Source organism: Natator depressus, chromosome 9, assembly GCF_965152275.1.
Source record: "Natator depressus isolate rNatDep1 chromosome 9, rNatDep2.hap1, whole genome shotgun sequence".
NCBI classification, from domain to species: Eukaryota; Metazoa; Chordata; order Testudines; family Cheloniidae; genus Natator; species Natator depressus.
In genome coordinates, this window is record NC_134242.1 from 374,620 (window position 1) to 396,239 (window position 21,620).

General features: G+C 45.8%; 1 protein-coding gene across 34 annotated transcripts in view; it reads right to left on the reverse strand.

Annotated features, from left to right (window-relative positions):
- The window catches only part of DLG1 (discs large MAGUK scaffold protein 1), a 428,909-nt gene that overhangs the window by 204,408 nt on the left and 202,881 nt on the right, over positions 1-21,620 (reverse strand). For 26 of the 34 annotated variants that reach the window (XM_074963276.1, XM_074963269.1, XM_074963285.1 and 23 more), the window contains one exon: positions 11,255-11,308. The exons of the other annotated variants lie outside the window; for them this stretch is intronic. In XM_074963276.1, coding sequence (XP_074819377.1) covers positions 11,255-11,308 — 54 coding nt within the window. The remainder of the gene's footprint in view (positions 1-11,254; positions 11,309-21,620) is intronic. 34 annotated transcript variants of the gene reach the window in all.

The window sequence follows — 21,620 nt, forward strand, 5'->3', positions numbered from 1 at the left end:
TTAATCTCTTACCGTGCAGCCTAAATTTGGTTTCTGGGACCTCTCTTACCTTTCCCTATGTCACTGGTTCCACGACCACTGGTTCCTCCCTAGTACTGCACATAAGTATATCTACATGTCTTAAAAGCTCTGCAATCTTAGCATCCAGCAGGCAATTCACCATGTGGTTCTCTCAGTCATCACAAACCCAAACTATCTATATTTCTAATATCGAATCCCGCATTACTATTACTTGTCTCTTCCTAATAACTGAGATACCCTCTCCTGGAGGGTTATACTCAGTGTGAGAGGATATCGTGATATCTGAAAGGAGGGTCCCAACTACGGGATGGTTTCCCTTTGCTCCAGCTTTTCCTTCCCCAAGACTTTCAACAGCACAGAGTCTGTTACACTAGGGGTGGGATATAAGAACGGCCATACTGGGTCAGACCAAAGGTCCAACAAAGCCCAGTATTCTGTCCTCTGACAGTGGCCAATGGCGGGTGCCCCAAAGGGAATGAACAGACAGGTTATCATCAAGTGATCGATGCCCTATCACGCAATCCCAGTTTCTGGCAAACAGAAGCTAAGGACACCATTCCTGCCCATCCTGGCTAATAGCCATTGATGGACCTATCTTCCATGAATCTATCTAGCTCCCTTTTGAACCCAGTTATAGTACTGGCGTTCACAACACCCTCTGGCAAGAGCCTGTACTTGGTCTCTGAAGGCCACGAGTTGTTTCCACCAAATGCGCACATATGCCACCTACCCACAAGGCAGGTAATCATACACGCTATATCCAGGTAAACAAAGCCATCAAGCTAATAAGCAGGGGAAAATACAGCCTAATGATCACAACAAGGAACAGATTCTGCACTCCAGGAAACCTTCCTGGCTCTTGAAACAGAGACAAAAGACCATGGGTCACATAAGGGGACAGACATTTCAATTATCCACCATTAGGGCTCCGTATTTGTCATGGAGGTCGCGGAAGTCACGGATTCCATGACTTTCTGCAATCTCTGTGACGTCTGCGGGAGCCAGTGTGGCTGACATCAGGGCCGCCCAAGCAGCTGACTCTGGGGCCAGCTGGTCAGGTGGCCCCAGCGAAAGGCAACCCTGAAGTGGTTCAGTGGCCAGTGCCAGAGCAGCTGGCTTCAGCTTGGGTGCCCCTGGCAGCAGTCCCCACGTGGCCGGAGTAGCTGCTTCCCCGGGCAGCCCGTGGCAGTGGTGCCCGGGCGGCTAGTGCAGCCACTGCCTGAGGTGGTCCCCGGGTGGCTGGTGCAGACGCTTCCCCAGGCAGCCCCTGGCAGCAGTGACTGGGTGGCCGGAATAGCTGTTCCTCAGGCAGTCCCCGACAACTGGTGCTATAGCTGGCCCCGCCTTCCCCCCAGAAGCAACCCCCCAGGATGCCCCCCAACGGCAGCCCGTCAGGGTATTTACAGTATAAGTCATGGACAGGTCATTAGCCTGTGAATTTTTGTATCTTGCCCATGACCTGTCCATGACTTTTACTAAAAATACCCATGACTAAATCATAGCCTTTATCCATCACTGAGGGGATGATAGCATACAGCACCCTCTGAGCCTTTGAAAGCTGAATCCTCTTGGTCGGGAAGGCAAGAGTTGCTGGATTCATAGAAGATTAGGGTTGGAAGAGACCTCAGAAGGTCATCTAGTCCAACCCCTGCCTAAGACAGGACCAACACCAACTAAATCATCCCAGCCAGGGCTTTGTCAAGCTGGGCCTTAAAAACCTCTAAGGATAAAGATTCCACCACCTCCCTAGGTAACCCATTCCAGTGCTTCACCTTCCTAGTGAAACAGTGTTTCCTAATATCCAACCTAAACCACCCCCACTTCAACTTGAGACCTTTACTCCTTGTTCTGTCATCTGCCACCACTGACAACAGCCAAGCTCCATCCTCTTTGGAACCCTCCTTCAGGTAACTGAAGGCTGCTATCAAATCCCCCCTCATTCTTCTCTTCTGCAGACTAAACTAGCCAGGTTCCCTCAGCTTCTCCTCGTAAGTCATGTGCCCAGCCCCCTGATCATTTTCGTTGGCCTCCACTGGACTCTCTCCAATTTGTCCCCATACTTTCTTTAGTAGGGGGCCCCAAAACTGGAAGCAGTACTCCAGATGTGGCCTCACCAGTGCCGAATAATCATTTCCCTCTGTCTTCTGGCAATGCTCCTACTAATGCAGCCCAATATGCCATTAGCCTTCTTGGCAACGAGGGCACACTGCTGACTCATTTCCAGCTTCTCATCCACTGTAATCCCCAGGTCCTTTTCTGCAGAACTGCTGCTTAGCCACTTGGTCCCCAGCCTGTAGTGATGCATGGGATTCTTCCGTCCTTGTTGAACCTCATCAGATTTCTTTTGGCCCAATCCTCCAATTTGTCTAGGTCACTTTAGACCCCATCCCTACCCTCCAGCGTATCTACCTCTGCCCCCAGTTTAGTGTCATCTGTGAACTTGCGGAGGGTGCAATCCATCCCATCATCCAGATCATTAATAAAGATATTGAACAAAACCAGCCCCAGGACCAACCCCTGGGGCACTCTGCTTGATACCAGCTGACAACTAGACATCAAGCTGTTGATCACTATCTGTTGAGCCCAACAATCTAGCCAGCTTTCTATCCACCTTCTAGTCCATTCATCCAATCCATGCTTTTTTAACTTGCTGGCAATACTGTGGGAGATCGTATCAAAAGCGTTGCTAAAAGTCAAGATATATCATATCCACTGCTTCCCCCATATCCATAGAGCCAGTTATCTCATTATAGAAGGCAATCAGGTTGGTCAGGCATCACTTGCCCTTGGTGAATCCATGCTGATTGTTCCTGATCACCTTCCTCTCCTCCAAGTGCTTCAAAATGGTTTCCTTGAGGACCTGCTCCATGATTTTTCCAGGGACTGAGGTGAGGCTGACCCATCTGTAGTTCCCCGAGTTCTCCTTCTTTCCTTTTTTAAAGGACCTCCCCCGAATGCCAAGAGTTTTCAAAGATAATGGCCAATGGCTCTGCAATCACATCTGCCAACTCCCTCATCACCCTCGGATGCATTAGATCTGGACCCATTGACTTGTGCATGTCCAGCTTTTCTAAATAATCCTTAGCCTGTTCTTTCACCACTGAGGGCTGCTCATCTCCTCCCCATACTGTGTTGCCCAAGACAGCAGTGTGGGAGCTGATCTTGTCTGTGAAGTCTGAGGCAAAAAAAGCATTGAGTACTTCAGCTTTTTCCACATCATCTGTCACTAGGTTGCCTCCCCCATTCATTAAGGGTCCCACACTTTCCTGGACCTTTTTCTTGTTGCTAACATACCTGTAGAAACCCTTTTTGTTACCCTTCACATCCCTTGCTAGCTGCAACTCCAGTTGTGTTTTGGCCTTCCTGATTACACCGCTGCATGCTCAAGCAATATTTTTATACTCCTCCCTAGTCATCTGACCAAGTTTCCACTTCTTGTAAGTTTCCTTTTTGTGTTGAAGCTCATCGAAGATTTCACTGTTAAGCCAAGCTGGTCGCTTGCCATATTTGCTATTCTTTCTGCACATCGGGATGTGCAGACTTCATGGAAGTGAGAAACATGCTTAGACAAGATTGTAACTTCTGGAAATTAACTTTTAGTCACTAGAAAGCATGTTTTGTTTTGCTTGTAACTATACCAGTCTCTCTTATCCTTGCTTAGTATCACCTAAACCTCTATTCTTTAATAAGTTAATAAATTTATTCTTGCTGTATTATAAAACAATCTCAGGGCTGTGCATTAAACTGGAAGAGGAGTCCTCAGCTAGCCAAAAAGACTGGTGAATACTCTGTCTCATCAGAGGAAGACAACTTAATTTCTGTGAAAGTCCAGTGAGGGGGACTGAATACTCCAGGAAGACGTCCCTGGTAAACTCAGAAATGGGGATTCACTGACTGTTACCTGCAAGGCAGGGTTTGGACTGACGGAGTCCGAAGAGTTGGCTGGCAAGCCAGACAGGCTGGTGTGTGAGGAAGCCAACACACGGCTTAGTAGCAGCAAAACACTCACTTGCTGAGGCAGAGAAAGAACACAGGGCTCACAATTTAGGGTACCCCAAAAAAGACACCACAGTACCAAATCAAATGTGTCACAGAATTATATTACATCAACATTATTACTTTATCAACTAATCTTGTAATTTCATCAAAAATATTCAGTTAGTTTGACAGAATCTATTTTCCATAAAACCATTTTGATTGGTATTAGTTATCTTATGCTTGTGATTCTTTATTAATTGATTCCTATATTAGCTGTTCCATTATTCTGTCCAAGATCCAAGTCAGACTGACAGGCCTATGATTGCCTGGGTCGTTCTGTTCACCCTTTTAAAATATTGCGACAACACTAGCTTTCGTCCAGTCACCAGTGTTCCAAGGGTTATTGAAAATCAACATTTTACAGTTCAGCAGGCTCCTTTGTCAGCGGGCAATGACATGGATTTCACTGAGGCACTATAGGCACTGTTGGTACTCACTGCTCACGGAAAAGGAGCGTGGACATGAAGCACAGTTTTGGAAGCCAACTTGCTGGGGCATAATCCCCAGGAGAGGAGGTCTCCCTAACAGTGGAAGAAGTCTGAAAGCAAACCTAACTAAAACACTAATACTCAACAAAAACAAGAAAAATTACTATCTACAACTATATACAAGAAGGAAGAACAGACAACCAACTCTCTTAGCTAGGCTAAGAACACAGAGGAACAGAGGTTCCAACTCTGGCCATGCAGCAATAAGAGGGAACTAGAGGTGCATCAACCTGCACAGCCTCTTATAACCTCAGCTGCAGACACGAGGACAATACACAACTGCTACAGAACTGTTCTGGCTGCAGCACGTGGCACACATGAGTACCCCATGTTTGGAATCCATATAGGGACCATCACCTAAAGAAGGACTTTTGGATACAAATTATCTGGACCCTCTGATTTAAAAATGTCTAACTTTAGAAGCTGCTTTTTAACATCCTCCTGAGCTACTACTGGAAGGTAAAGTGTTTTGTCATCATCAGACATGACAATATCATCTTTTTCCCCCCAAATACTGAAAAGAAATATTTATTGAACATTTCTGCCATTTGCTTTACATAGAGATATTTAATTTATAACTGCCTTCACATTCCCTCTAAGTCAGGTTGTTGTTTTTAACCAGTGTGGCCTCCTTGATTGCGGCTTTTGGGGCATCTAGTAACTGGTGTCTTGAGCCTAATACCTTGTATTAGGCTAAAGCATCTTTCAGAAAGACATCCAAATTTGACTTGAAAACTTCAAGAGACTGAGAATCCACCACTTCCCTTAGTAGTCTGTTCATCTTCGCACCACCCTTACTGAACTATTCCTAAAAGCTATTGCCAGCTCTAGGAGGCAGCACTGTAGAAGTGGTGGGTACTTTAAATCTCTGAAAACCAGGACATACAGAATTAAGAAAAGGAGTACTAGTGGCACCTTAGAGACTAACCAATTTATTTGAGCATAAGCTTTCGTGAGTTACAGCTCACTTTATCGAATGCTTATGCTCAAATAAATTGGTTAGTCTCTAAGGTGCCATTAGTACTCCTTTTCTTTTTGCGAATACAGACTAACACGGCTGCTACTCTGAAACCATACAGAATTAAGTTATCCAACTCACCATGTTCTGGAAGAACATGAGGCACTACTTGGCCAACCTTAACTCTGCATTAAAGTTTTGGGCACTCAATTTTCTTGTTTTGTTTTTTTAAAATCATTTCTCAGCCTCCCCATATTTCACAGTACAACCCTCCTCCTCCACTGCTCCTGATTGCTTCGCAACGTTTATCTCAGGCACAAAATGCAATGGCTGTATGTTGGTTCCTTCACTGCCTCTGCATCATCTTGTCTTCTCTCTGCTTGCCCAGCACAGTCAGGCTCTCCCTCCTCAGCCCTCTTCCACTGGATAGGCAGTCATAAGCATGGGGCCCAGAAGCTGAGAAGATAGGGAGAGGATGCTAGGACTAGCATGAAGTCCATGGGAGCATTTTTTGAAGGGAGGTCATGAGAAGGAGGATGATGCAGAGGTCAAGATCAGGGACTTGGGAAACCAGGGTCCAGTCCCTTGCTCCAGACTTCCTTTTGTATGACCTTGGGTAAGTTCTTTAGTCTCTGTGTCTCAGTTTCTCTCTGTAAAATGGAGATAACAGCACATTCCTAACTCCATTGTATAAGGAGGGTGCTGTGAGGATAAATACATTAAAACTGCAAGGTGCTCAGAAGCTACAGTGTGATGGGGTCCAGCAGATACCTGTCATTGACTGAGGGATGTGGGGGTTTGGGGAGGACAGAACTGAAGTCCCCTCCCCCGCCCACTGTACAGCACTGACCCCTCCTTCCACCCATCTCTTTCCTGCACTCTTCCAATTACTCTTCTCTCTCTCTCACACACACACACAATATTTCTCCTCACTGCTTTGACCTCCATCTCTCTCCAGTTACTCAGACTCCCCTACTACTGCTCCAACTCCTTCAACATTCCCTCCATCGTGCTCGCTGCTCCAAGACCATCCATCCCCAGTTCCATCCTCGTCCTTGCCATTTCATGCCCCTGTTAAACCTGTGGAGATAGGAAGGTGGAGGGGCTCTGAGGAGTGCATATACCAGCAGGAAGCTGAAGGAGAGTCGTGATGCAGAATCCATACCCTTGAGTCATTCACTTAGTGACAGACTGCCTGAAAACTTTGATTGTTACAAGAGCCCTAGTCTTGCTGCACATCCGCATTTTAATCTGTTTGGGAAAAGCGACTTGTAGATTCAAGCTCTCCATTTAGTAACTTAATTTAATAACTAATCATTTAATTTAGCCATACTCTAGCTAAGATAAATGCTGAGAGAATGAGATAAATTGGGGGATTATTAGAGCCATGGTTTGAGCCCCAAATGTGCGCAAAAAAACCTTTTAAGAACCATTTGATTTTCATAATATGTTTTTTGGGAGGTGGTACCTCAGAAAGCCCTTGCTAAATGATTCCACTGCACTACCAACAGTACCTTGCACAGCCATAAACCATGGCAAATTTCAAGATGATGCAAGTAACCATATGGAGCTTGGAGCACTTAGAATAGCTGACCTTAAAACAGAAAAAAATGCTCAACCTTAACTGTAACAGAGTTAATGCTCTGCTGTAACAATTCAGAAAATTATTGTATCCATATGACCAATTCCATTTTGAATCTCGTCAAGTTCTTGGCCTCAGTAATTTGTGGCAATGTGTTCCACAATCTGTGCGCTGTGTGAAAACATATTTCCTGTACAGTCATCAGTTTTAAATTTGCTGCCTTTCTATTTCATTGAATGTCTCCATGTTCTTGCATTATGATACAGGGAGAACATAAGTTCCAGATCTGCCTTCTGTAGACCATTCACTATTTTGTATACTTTTATCTCGTTCTCTCTTATTCATCTCCTTTCAAAGGTAAGCAATCCCAGTCTTTTCACTCTCTCTTTGCATGAGTTTTTTTTACCAGGTCAGTTAACATTGCTGTTGCCCTTCTTTGAACCCTTTCTAGTTCTGCAATATCCCTTTAAAATGGAGTGCCCAGTACTGCATGCAGTATTACAGATGAGGCCACATTACTGATTTATGTAAAGTCATTAAAATATTCTCCATTTTATTCATCATCCCATTCCCTGTGTGTACTAAGATCTTGTTAGCTTTCTGGACTGCTACTGCATGGTGAACAGAGATCTTCACTCAGATGTCTAAAATGATACCCTGGTTCATTTCTTGAGGTGATACAACTCATTTGGAACCTTGTAAGTTGTAGGGAGTTGTTCAAAATTTTTTCCCCAAAATGCATTACTTCACATTTATTTACACTGAGTTTTATTTGCCATTGTATTGTCCATTCAGCAAGCTTGGTCAGTTCTGAAATTCTTCACAGTGTTCTCTAGTCTTGACTAACATAAACAATGTTGTGTCATTAGAAAATTTTGCTACATCACTACTAAATGTCCTTTCCATGTCATCAATGAATATACTAAAGAATACTGAGACCTGACACACAACCTTGTGGCACTCCCATTGTCAACCATTTGTCATGAAGCAAACTGACCCTCAGATTGTACACTCTGTTTTCTCTCTCAGCCAATTTTTGATCCATGACATTTTTCCTCTCATCCCATGACTTCTTAGTTTCTTAAGTAGCCTCTTATAAGGTAGCCTTCCAAAGGCCTTTCGATAGCCAAAGTAAATTATGTCTTCCAGTTCTTCTTTTTCCACTACCATACTGACATATTCAACTAAGTCTAAGAGAACAGTGAAAGACAAATTTCCCTTGCAGAAACTGTGCTGGATAGACCCTACCATACTATGACCTTCCAGGTGTTTTATTATTCTTTTTTAAATGATCATTTCAATCAATTGGCCAATTACAGATGTAAGCCTTACTGGTGTGAATTCCCTAGATCATCCCTAGAGCCTTTTAAACAAAACATTTACAACATTTGTCACCCTCCAATCCTTCAGAAGAGTAGCTGTATTTTAGGAGTCTGAATATTATTGCTAGCAGCTCACTAACTTAATTCTTAAACTCCTTCAAAATCCTTAAGAGCATACTATCTGGGCCTGATGACCTATTACTTTTTAAATAATCAATTTGTTCCAGCATCTCCTCTTCCATTATTCAAAGACTTCAGTTTTAAATAAGAATTTGAGCATAATTGGTCTTCCACTGTATAACCATAAAGTAAAAGACAGACAGAGTAAACAGTAAAGACAGCCAAGAGACTGATAGCAAAGACAGGAAGATTTCCCTACCTGGCAGTGTTGGACCATTGCAATACTTCCTCCCAGGAATTAGAGAGGAGCCCAAGCACAGGCACTGATGGGACAGAGAACCAAGAATGACTTCCCATGAGGATTCTGCTGCAGCCCCACAAAGGAATGCTGACAGTACAGAGAAATACTTAAGAGAATGCCAAGTTAGGCAGCCAGGCGCACTATGACAAAGGAGCCAAGGACCTGAGACCATTACACACAAGGGAACATGTCTGTATTCAACCATCAAACTGCTACACAGAGCAATGGCAAAGGCAACAGTCCAAGATGCACTGGGACACAGGTCTTATGATGTAGCTACAGACGCAAGACAACAGTGGAGATGAAACCAAAGCCAACTGCAGGGTAGTGGCAAACAGCTGGCACAGATCAGGCCAAGGACAAGACCAGGAGGATTTGAACTCACCTTGACCATCAGCTGGCCTGATGTAAGCGAGTCAGAAGCATCAGGGTATATGGACAATAAAGAGGATCAATAGAACACCACCCAAGAGAAAAAAGGCAGCAACGTGTCTGAAGCACTGGTATGTATTCTCAATTTTACTTCACTTTAACGTAATTTTTAATTGGGAATTTCCTTGATTTTAAAATTAAAATTTCGTAAGTGAAGACTAAAAAAGAACTCCCCCCCCCCAAAATGTTGATGGGATATTTCTAATGATGTTAAGATATGTAGCAAGAATCTTACTTTTTTTAATTTTAATTTTAGGGCCAGATTCACTAGTACACTCTGGCTACTTTGGCCCAGACTCGAGCAGTGGCAAGATACTATCTTAGTGAGAGCACACCTTGCCTTCACTCTTATTAGGAGCAATGAGAGACAGTAGCCATTTTGAAAAGGGGCACTTTTGCTAAGGGCCACTGTGGCTGTAGCTCTACTGAGAACAAAGAGAGCTGATATCCATTTTGAAAGAGGGCAGTTCTGTGTTGAATGCTCTGTAGAAGAAAAGTATTCATCAGCCTATACTAAGAGATAAGATTTCAGCTATGAAAAATAATGGCAAAAAATTACCACTAATCTTAAAAAAATAATTTTCTAAAGTAGCCTGTGGACAAGATTTCAGAGAGTTAACCACACGGGAAGTATGAAGACTCATTTGGTATTAAGAACATTTAGGAGAAAAAAGATCCAGCACCAGGTGCTAAATTTCTTCAATGACTGATTTTTAAGTGATTACAACTCAAACTAATTAATGGATTTAGTTGTAAATTCTCAGAAAACTCGTTCTGTACTCAAAAAGAGTAAGTACTGTAATTTGAGAATATACTGTATTCTTCATATACTGTATAACAAAATGGTTAATTCCCTCCTTTAAGTGCAAAACTCAGCTCATCTTTAACTTCAGAACTGTGAGCAGTGCTCCCACAGCAGGTAAAGATGTACTGAAATTAAGACTAATTTTCATCCCCACATATCTACAGTTATTAATTTAATGATTCAGGCAGAAATAATACAATATTAATGCATACTTTTAGAAAATTAAAAGTCTGATGAAACAGATTGCAAAAACTGCTACCACCATAAGATCTCAGGCTGTGGTTCTCAAACTTATTATATCAGGGCCCCCCGACCCCTTCTTTGTGTCTATAGTCATTTACGCTCCCCTCCCCAAGTACATATACTGCCACTCAGCTCTGAAGGCAAAGCGGAGAGCAGTGGCTGCTGGCCGGGCCACGTCAGCAGCAGCAGCACGGAAGGGAGGCAGTGTGAAAAGTGCTATTTGTCCATATCGCTTTTCACAGCAGGTTTAGTGCCCCACTGCCACCTTTATTTCTGCGCTGCTGCTACCACTGCAGGGCTGACAGCCAGAGCCCCACTGCCTCCAGGTGGGTGTGTATTGGTGGGGGGGGATATCCCAAGCCCAGGTGGTGGGGCTCCAGCTGTCAGCCCCGGGGCAGTGGGGTTCCAACTGTCCCCTTTATCCCCACCTCCCTGATAGGCATGGCCCTTCTGCATGAGCCCCAGCTACCTGGGGCTGAGAGCCACAGCTCTTTAAAAAAACAAAACAAAAACAAAAAAAAACCATACACACACTGCTCACACCTCCCTTGATATATTCCTGTGCCTCCCTCGGGAGGCCCACCCCATAATTTGAGAACCACTGGTCTCAGGGGGTCATGTGACATAGCAGAGGTATAGTGGTGAAGAGGTCTATTTATTTCACCTTATGGAAGAGTATGACACAAACAGAAATTCTCAGGCTGTAAATGTTATTTGAGACATATGGCCAGTATTCTATTATCTTTGAACCACCAGCATAAATTTGAGGTACATTAGCTGTACTCTCTAACATATGGGATGCTGTAGGCTACAAGGCAAACACTACCATAGAGTAGGTCATGATACATGCTTTCTCTTTTTAGTGACAGAAGAAAAACTAAACACTTGTGTATTAATATTTTGTTCTAAACACATAAAATAGCTGAAAGCAAATATAAGCTTACGTATGCTGGAGTCTCCAAAGCATCTGTATTCACCAGTACAGGAGGAGGATTTGCCTTTAAAGGAAAAATTTTTAAAAAAATGTAAAAACAGGAGTCAGAGGAAACATAACTAAAAGATTTTAGTAGAGATGAACACAGCAAGGAAATGCACTCTATAAGGGTGTGATTTCTAAAGTATACTAATGTGTTACACAATTAATTGGTCCATGTAGACACTGCTGGTATGCTCTAACGTGGTGCTGTTTGAAACAGTACTGTGTTAAAGTGCACTAGGGAACCTTTAGTGCAAACCAGTAGGGTAAACTAGGACCAATTAATGAGCAACACAATCTGCTCCTCTGACAACCCTAGTTTATTAATGTAAAGTAATAAAAAGGACAGGTTAAAATTTGAACATTTAGAAATCTATTCTCCACTTAATCTACAAGAGAATAGCATGCATAAAACTACTTTACATTAATAAACTAGGGTTGTCAGACAAGTTTTAATTTACAATGTTGGAAAGAAAGAACAAATTAGTCCTAAAGTTTAACCAAGTGTTCTTACATTTTACACAGTACCTGCAACTCTTTTATTATTAAGACTAGATATTCTGTAATATCAGTTAAAATAATTAGAACTTTTCCCAGTAGATGAGATTTCTACAGCACTGTAAGCTATACGGAGATGATTAAACATTTCCCATCATTAAGAAAGTGAAGAAACACCAATGAAATTGTAGCAAAAGGTGTAGAGAGTTTTTATAAAGCTGAAGTTGTTACTGCCAATTTTAATTCAATTTTCTTATATAACAGACTCATGGTTAAGATTTCCTTCTTAAGTTCCCTTTAGAATAGAAAAGTTAAATTTGTTTCTAATTAGAGATGGAAGGGGCCATGTTATAGTTATATACTAGAAAAGTCACTATACTAAGAGAGTTAGAGCTATATACTATCCCTGTACAGAGATCATAAGAACATAAGGACGGCCATACTGTGTCGGAAAAAAGGTCCATCTAGCACACTATCCTGTCTTCTGACGGCAGCCAATGCCAGATGCCCCAGAGGGAATGAAGAGAACAGGTAATCACCAAGTGATCCATCCCGTTGCCCATTCCCAGCTTCTGGTGAACAGAGGCTCGGGACACCATCCCTGCCCATCCTGCCTAATAGCCATTGATGGACCTATCCTCCATGAATTGCTCTACTTCTTTTTTCAACCCTGTTATAGTCTTGGCCTTCACAACATCCTCTGGCAAGGACCTGTGCATTGTGTGAAAAAAATACTTCCTTTTGTTTGTTTTAAACCTGCTGCCGATTAATTTCATATGGTGACCCCTAGCTCTTGTGTTATGAGAGGGAGTAAATAACACTTCCTTATTTAATTTCTCCAAACCAGTCACAATTTTATAGATCTCCATCATATCCCCCATTAGTGGTCTCTTTTCCAAGCTGAAAAGTCCCTGTCTCATTAATCTCTCCTTATATGGTAGGCGTTCCCTACCCCTAATAATTTTTGTTGCCCTTTTCTGAACTTTTTCCAATTCCAATGTCTCCTTTTTGAGATGAGGTGACCACATCTGCACTCAGTATTAAAGATGTGGGCATACTATGAATTTATATAGAGGCAATAAGATTTTTTTTATCTTATTATCTATCCCTTTCTTAATGACTCCCAAAGTTCTGTTCACTTTTTTGACTGCCACCACACAATGAGTGAATGTTTTCAGAGAACTAAGGTTTGATGTTGATAGGTATTTGGCTGCGTGTGTGTGTTCCCTCTGTGTGCCGCCGCAGTCCTGCACAGACAGCTGGCATGGCAGACCTTGAGCAAACCACCCAACGACCACAAGATCCGTTAAGGGACGAAGGCACTCAGCCGTGTTTACTGTTGACAAATCATGGTATTAGTATCCCGCAGACTCTACCAGACCACTAATACATGTATGCTCATAACAATGGACCAGCTCAGTGAACGGTGGGAATTTCCGTTCCACACTAAGAAAAAAGTGAAAGATACTCCCTCTGAGATACATCCTTATACCTCGATACAAACAAGTTAGTACTGCCTCTTTGACATAGTTAGTTATCACCCATCATCTTGTACATGCTCGTTTGATCAAAACATCTCTATTACGTACTGTCATCCTGACCTTATCCTCCAGAAGAATGAGTGTGCTCCTACCATCCTTGGGGAATGCCCCTGTACCATCCTTGATATTGGGATGCTCTGGTACCACTTGACATCGGGATGTGTCTGCGGGAGCACTAGCACCTCCCAGAAATGTGTATTTCTGCAATATCAGCCCTGTTCTTGCCAAACTCTGTAAGCAGGTCCTGCCTCACACCAGGCCTCTGACACAAGGGTTTATGTCTCAGGCTCTCTTCCTACTACAAGAACTATCCACAAGGACTCCAAGATAGAATCATAGACCTGGAAGGGACCTCGATTGGTCATCTAGTCCAGTCCCCTGCACTCAAGGCAGGACTAAGTATTATCTAGACCATCCCTGACAGGTGTTTGTCCAACCTGCTCTTAAAAATACCCAATGATGGAGATGCCACAACTTCCTTAGGCAATTTATTCCAGCGCTTAACTACTCTGACAGTTAGGAAGTTTTTCCTAATGTCCAACCTAATCGGCCCTTGATGCAATTTAAGCCCATTGCTTCTTGTCCTATCTTCAGAGATTAAGAAGAACAATTTTTCTCCCTCCTCCTTGTAACCAGCTTTTATGTACTTGAAAACTGTTATTTCCCCTCTCAGTCTTCTCTTCTCCAGACTAAACAAACCCAATTTTTTCAATCTTCCCTCATAGATCCTGTTTTCTAGACCTTTAATAGTTTTAGTCACTCTTCTCTGGACTTTCTCCAATTTGTCCACATCCTTCCTGAAATGTGGCGCCCAGAACTGGACACAATACTCCAGTTAAGCCCTAATCAGCGCGGAGTAGAGCGGAAAAAACAGTTACTCACCTTCTCGTAACTGTTGTTCTTCAAGAAACGTTGCTCATATCCATTCCAATTACATGTGTGCACGCTGCATGCACAGTTGTTGTAAAGTTTTTCTCCTAGCAGCACCCGTCGGCTCAGCTGTGAAGTCCCCTGGAGAGGTGCCTCCATGGAGCTCAATATATGACCCTGCTGACTCAGCACCTCCTCAGTTCCTTCTTGCCAGATACTCTGACAGCGGGAAAGGCAGATGGGTTTGGGATGGATATAAGCAACACATTTCGAAGAACAACAGTTACAAGAAGGTGAGTAACCATTTTTTCTTCTTTGAGTGATTGCTCATATCGATTCCAATTAGGTGACTCCCAAGCCTTACCTAGGAGATTGGCTCGGAGTTATGGAATCGCAGATTGGAGCACCACTCTGCTGAAGGCTGCATCATCTCTAGAATGCTAGATGATAGCATAATGACAGGTGAACGTATGTACCGAGGACCAACTTGCTGCCCTGCAAAATTTCTTGGATTGGGACCTGGGCCGGAATGCTGCTGATGAGGCGTGTGCCCTTGGGGAGTGTGCCGTAAGTGCCAGGGATGGTATCTTGGCCAGCTCATAGCACGTGGGGATACAGGACGTGATCCAGTAAGATATTCCTTGAGATGAGACCAGTAGTCCTTTCATCCAGTCCGCTACCGCAAAAAACAGCTGATTCGATTTCCTGAACAGCTTGGTGCGTTCGATATAGAAGACCAACACTCGCCAAACATCCAAGGAGTGTAGCCTCTGCTCACAGCTACTGGTATGTGGCTTTGGTTACAAAACGGTTAGGAATATGTTTTGGCTGGTATGAAAATGAGACACCACTTTAGGCAGAAAGGCTGGGTGAGGTCTCAGCTGCAGCTTGTCTTTTGGAAAACTATGTAAGGTGGGTCTGAGGTAAGGGCCTTCAATTCAGACACTCTTCTTGCTGATGTAATGCCCACTAAGAAGGCTACCTTCCATGACAGGTAGAGGAGGGAGCAAACCGCAGTGGCTTGAATGGGGGCCCCATTAATTTGGAGAGGACCAAATTAAGGTCCCATATAGGAACAGGCTGCCTAATCTGGGGAGGTAGCTGGTCCAAAAAACGGCAAAAACGGAGCACGCCAAGATTCCGGGGTGGAAAGCTGAGACAGCAACTAGGTGTACCTTTATGGATGACACGGCCAGACCTTGCTGTTTCAGGTGCAGAAGGTACTCCAGAATAAGAGGTAACTTTGCCTGAAGTGGGGGTGTAAAATGTTGGTCACACCAGCAGGTGAATCTCTTCCAATTCGCCAGATATGTGGCCCTCGTGGAGGGCTTTCTGCTGTCGAGTAAGACCTCCCTCACCTGCCTCGAGCACAGCAGTTCCATGGGGTTCAGCCATTAGGCTTCCAGGCCATGAGGCGGAAGGACCGGAGGTCTGGGTGATGAAGACGACCATAGTCCTGAGTGGTCAGGTCAGGGAGGAGTGGCAACTTGATCGGCATCTTCACTGACAGATCCAGGAATGTGATGAACCTGTGTTGCCAAGGCCACGCTGGTGCCACCATAATTATCTCCGCCCCCTCCCTGCGAACCCTGAGTAGGGCCTTGAGAGGGATCGGAGGAAAAGTGTAGAGCAGACGGCCTCCCCAGGGTAGCAGGAACATGTCTGTGACTGGGGGGGAGGGATAGCTCTGTGGTTTGAGCATTGGCCTGCTAAACCCAGGGTTGTGGGTTCAATCCTTGAGAGGGCCATTTACGGATCAAGGCAAAAATTGGAGATTGGTCCTGCTTTGAGCAGGGGGTTGGACTAGATGACCTCCTGAGGTCCCTTCCAACCCTGATATTCTGTGATTCTGTGATTGAGCCTGGGCTGCTTTCCTGGAAGAAGCAAAACACTGGGCACTTCCTGTTGCTCCGGGTGGCTAACAGTTCGAACTGGGGAAAACCCAACCTCTGGAAGATGGAGTGAATGACAACCTGCCGGATGGACCACTTGTGGTTGTGGAAAGACCTGCTCAGGCGGTCCATCTGTACGTTCTGGACTCCAGGCAGATATGATGCTTCCCGGTGAATCGAGTGGGCTATACAGAATTCCCAGAGTCTGAGAGCCTCCTGACAGTAGGTTAAGGAACAGGTTCCACCCTGCTTGTTGATGTAAAACATTGCAGTGGTGTTGTCCATCATGACTGTCATGTACTGGCCTTGCAGTTGAGTCTGAAAGGCCTGGCATACGAGATGCACAGCTCTCAGCTCCTTGATATTGATATGGAGAGAAAGCTTGTCCTGTGACCAGAGGCCCTGCTTTTGGAGATCTCCCAAATGTGTGCCCCAACCTAGAGCTGACTCATCCCTAGCTAGAGACAAGAAAAGCTGAGGACTGTTGAAGGGGACTCCTCCGCAGACTATTCGAGCATCGAGCCACCACTGGAGTGACTCTAGCACTTGTTGCAGCATCGTGACCACTAGGTTCAGGCTATCGTGCCTCAGGCAGTATGTCGAAGCAAGCCACGACTGCAGAGGCCTGAGGATCAACCTGGCATGCCAGACCACATACGTGCAGGCTGCCATGTGACCCAGGAGACTCTGACAACTCCTCACTGTAGTGGTTGGTTACTTCCTCAGGCTTCGAATGATGCTTGTCATGGCTTGGAATCAGGACTCCAGCAGACTTGCTCTTGCCTGAATTGAATCCAACACTGCCCTGATAAACTCTATCCTCTGGATCGGTGACAACGTTGACTTATTCATGTTGAGGAGGAGACCCAGTTTGTCGAACATGGATATGACCAGATGGACCCTGCAACTCCACCTGCTCTCTGGTGCACCCCCTGAGCAGCCAGTCATCAAGGTAAGGGTGTACCTACACCTGCCTCCTTTGGAGGAAGGCTTCTACTACCAACATGCACTTGGTGAAAACTCGTGGGGCTGTCAACAGGCTGAAGGGGGAGGACCATGAACTGATAATGTTTTTGGTTCATCACGAACCTTAAAAAGTGTCGGTGTGCTGGCCAAATAGCTCTGTGGATGTATGCATCTTTCATATTGAGGGCGGCAAACCAGTCTCCCGGATCCAGAGAAGGGATCATTGTACTGAGGGAGACCATGTGGAACTTCAACTTTACCATGAACTTGTTGAGTCCTCGCAGGTCTAGAATGAGTCTGAAACCCTCATGGCTTTGGGGATTAGAAAATAGCGGGAATAAAACGCCCTGCCCCTGAACTCCTGAGGAACCTCCTCCACCGCTCCTATAGCGAGAAGCGCCTGCACCTCCTGGATAAGGAGTTGTTTGTGAGAAGGGTCCCTGAAGAGGGATGGGGAAGGGCGGTTGAAGGGAGAGTAGGAGCAGAATTGGAGAGAATATCCCACTTCTACCATGCGAAGAACCCAGTGGTCCGATGTTATTTGTGACCAAACACGGTAGAAGTGGGATAGACGGTTCAAAAAACACAGGGAAGAATCCAGCGTTGAGACTGGTGCTCTGTCCTCAGGCGTACCTTCAAAATGTCTGTTTTGAGCCCAGTGAAGGCTTATTCAGACCATGCCCCTGTCCTGACGGAGGGGTGGGAGGGCTTGCGCCTGCCATTCCTACCCCTGCGCCTGTAGAAATCCTGCCTCGGCTGAGGAGAATAAGACCGCTCTTGCAGCAGTTGGGGCTTAAAGAGCTTTCGTTGGGTTGCTGGGGTATGGATACCCAAAGATTTCATTGTTGTCCTAGTCTTTGAGGCTATGCAGCCTGGATTCAGTCTGTTCAGCAAACAGACCTACCCTGTCAAAGGGTAGGTCCTGCATAGTTTGTTGAACCTCAGATGGGAGCCCTGAGGCCTGCAGCCATGAGCTACACCTCATAACTATTCCTGAGGACAAGGTGCACGCTGCCAAGTCCACAGCGTCCAATGAGGCCTGTAAAGAGGTCTGTGCCATTGCCTTGCCCTCCTCAACAATTGCCCCAAACTCCTCCCTAGACTCCGCTGGTACCAGCTCCCTAAACTTCAGCATTGAGTTCTAGCAGTTAAAACTGTACCTGCTCAGGATTGCCTGCTGGGTGGCAATCCTGAGTTGCAAGCCCCACGTAGAGTATACTTTGCGTCTGAATAAATCCAGGCGCTTGGCGTCCTTAGATTTGAGTGCTGGGGCTTGCTATCCCTGCCTCTCCTACTGATTTACTGCCAACACTACCAATGAGCAAGGCTGTGGGTGAGTAAACAGGTAGTCGAACCCCTTGGAGGGATCCAAATACTTCCTCTACACACCCTTAGCAGTGGGAGGGATGGAGACGAGGGTCTGCCAAATGGTCTTTACATTGGCTTGAATAATTTTGATGAGTGGTAGAGCAACCCTGGAAGGTCCTTCTGGTGCCAGGATGTCCACCAGAGGCTCCTCCGACACTACCACCGCCTCGGCCTGCAGGTTCATATTGCGTGCCACCCAGCGCAGGAGTTCCTGGTGGGCATGACTATCTATAGGGGGCGGTCCCGAAATGGAGGTGCCCGCCACCTCCTCGTCCAGGGAGGACGATGAGGATGCTACTGGGGGAACTGGATCCTCCAGACCCTCTTGGTCCTCAAGGACCTTCTGTCCCGCCTCAAGCTCCATACCGGCCACTCCAGGGATTGGCTCAGGAACAGGAGTGGGACTGACTGTTGACTCCTCTGCACCCCTAGGCGTAGGATGAATGGCCGCTGCCTCCAGCACCCTAGGTTCGGATGCCACGGAGCGTGAAATCTTGCATTAAGCACCCTAACCCTGGTGGTACGCCCTAGGGACCCAAAAAGGCCACTGCGGTGGCCCGTGTCACTGCACAGGCCATGGCCCTGCACCCACGTCAGGCCTTGTAATAAATATAAAGGGAAGGGTAAACCCCTTTAAAATCCCTCCTGGCCAGAGGAAAAATCCTCTCACCTGTAAAGGGTTAAGAAGCTAAAGGTAACCTCGCTGGCACCTGACCAAAATGACCAATGAGGAGACAAGACACTTTCAAAAGCTGGGAGGAGGGAGAGAAACAAAGCGTCTGGGTCTGTCTGTATGCTGCTTTTGCCAGGGACAGAACAGGAATGGAGTCTTAGAATTTTAGTAAGTAATCTAGTTAGGTATGTGTTAGATTATGATTTCTTTAAATGGCTGAGAAAGGAACTGTGCTGAATAGAATGACTATTCCCGTCTGTGTGTCTTTTTTGTAACTTAAGGTTTTGCCTAGAGGGATTCTCTATGTTTTGAATCTAATTACCCTGTAAGGTATCTACCATCCTGATTTTACAGAGCGGATTTCTTTACTTCTATTAAAAGTCTTCTTGTAAGAAAACTGAATGCTTTTTCATTGTTCTCAGATCCAAGGGTTTGGGTCTGTGGTCACCTATGCAAACTGGTGAGGATTTTTACCAAACCTTTCCCAGGAAGTGGGGTGCAAGGGTTGGGAGGATTTTGGGGGGAAAGACGTGTCTAAACTACGTTTCCCAGTAAACCCAGTTAGAGTTTGGTGGTGGCAGTGGTTATTCCAAGGACAAAAGATAAAATTAATTTGTACCTTGGGGAAGTTTTAACCTAAGCTGGTGAAAGTAAGCTTAGGAGGTTTTCATGCAGGTCCCCACATCTGTACCCTAGAGTTCAGAGTGGGGGAGGAACCTTGACAGGCCTGCTGCACATATTTGGAACCCACCTCCAAGCCCAAAGATGGGGACCGAGACCATGATGGCAATGGCAATGCTGAGCACAGCTGAGCCAGGGAGCGGTGCCTTGAAGCTGAGGAGCGGTGCCGCAACCTAGATCGGTACTGCGATCTGGAGTGGTCCCGCTAGCGAAGTCTGAGCAGGGAGCCAGACAGGTGTGATGGGGCGGTGCCAAGATTGGGACCGACTGCGCGAACGCAATCTGTGTTGCGAGTGGATCTGGATTGGTGCCACGAGTCAGACCTGTGCCACAAATGCTACTGGCGACATGAGTCCAAGCGGTGCTGGGAATCCGAGTGGTGCCGGGACTCTGTGGGCTGAGTCAAAGGACAAATCATCACCGGCTTTCCCCGGGATGGTGCCGCCTGATGTGGTATTGGAGGTTTAGTGTGAAGAACCAGGGAGCTTGGTGCCGTCATAGCAATGAGGTCTCTGGCAGCCTCAAAGGTGTCAGGGGTGGAAGGCAGTTCTGCCTCCTCCAACACCTGACCCAGGGAGTCCAACTGCACCGGACTCAACTGTCCCCCTTGCAGGGCTGAAGTCAACGGTGCAGGCTCCGAAAATTTTGGCACTGGGGGTTCCGCCCTGGGATGCGCCCAACTGGCTGGCTCCGAGGGGGTGGGTCCTGAAGTCAGGGAACCACTCCTTCCTTGCTTCTGGTGTCACTTCTGTGCCCGTAAGTGGGATCAGTGCCGAGCCGGTCCCACCATCTTCTGTGCCGGGGAGCGATGGTGCCGCACGTCTCGACCAGACTCCTTCCACAGTGCCACTTCGGCCACTGCCGAGGGGGCACTGCACACTGATGAACTCGGTGCCAGGTCCTGCTGTGCCGATGCAGGTTAGGTCTAAGTGCTGACTCCATAAAGAGCTGCTTCAATCTAAAGTCCTGCTCCTTCTTGGTTCGGGAATGAAAGCCCTTACAAATCCTGCACTTCTCTAACTGATGTGCTTCCCCCAGACACTTTCAACAAGCATCATGAGGGTCGCCCGTTGGCATGGACTTGTTACAGGACTTGAGGGCTTGAATCCCTGGGACTTAGGCATGTAAGTCCCCAAAGGAGAATACAGTCAGTGTGGAAGGTAAACCCCCCAGCCCAACAGCTAACTAACTAACTAACTAGAACTACAGTCACTAAGAACTAACTAACTATAGAATACAAACAGTCTGAATCAAAACTAGGGAAACGTGGAGACCTTGCATAGCATGACGCCACAGTTCCAACGACCATCACTGGCGGTAAGAAAGAACTGACAAGGCGCTGGGTCGGCAGGGTCATATATTGAGCGCCACGGAGGCGCCACTCCAGGGCGCTCCGCAGCTGACCCGACAGTTGCTGCTAGGGGAAAAACTTTTCGATGACTGTGCATACAGCACACGCACACCTAACTTGAATTTATATGAGCAATCACTCGATGAAGAATTACTTCTCGTGTCTTGCTTACACCACTCCTCCTAATGCATCCCAGAATGATGTTCGCTTTTTTTTCCAACAGCGTCACACTGTTGACTCCTATTTAGCTTGTGGTTTACTATGACCCCCAGATCCCCTTCTGCAGTTCTCCTTCCTAAGTAGTCATTCCCCATTTTGTATGTGTGCAACTAATTGTTCCTTCCTAAGTGGAGTACTTTGCATTTGTCCTGATTGAATTTCATCCTATTTACTTCAGACCATGTCTCCAGTTTGTCCAGATCATTTTAAAGTTTAATCCTATCCTCCAAAGCAACCCCTCCCAGCTTGGTATCGTCCACAAACTTTGTAAGTGT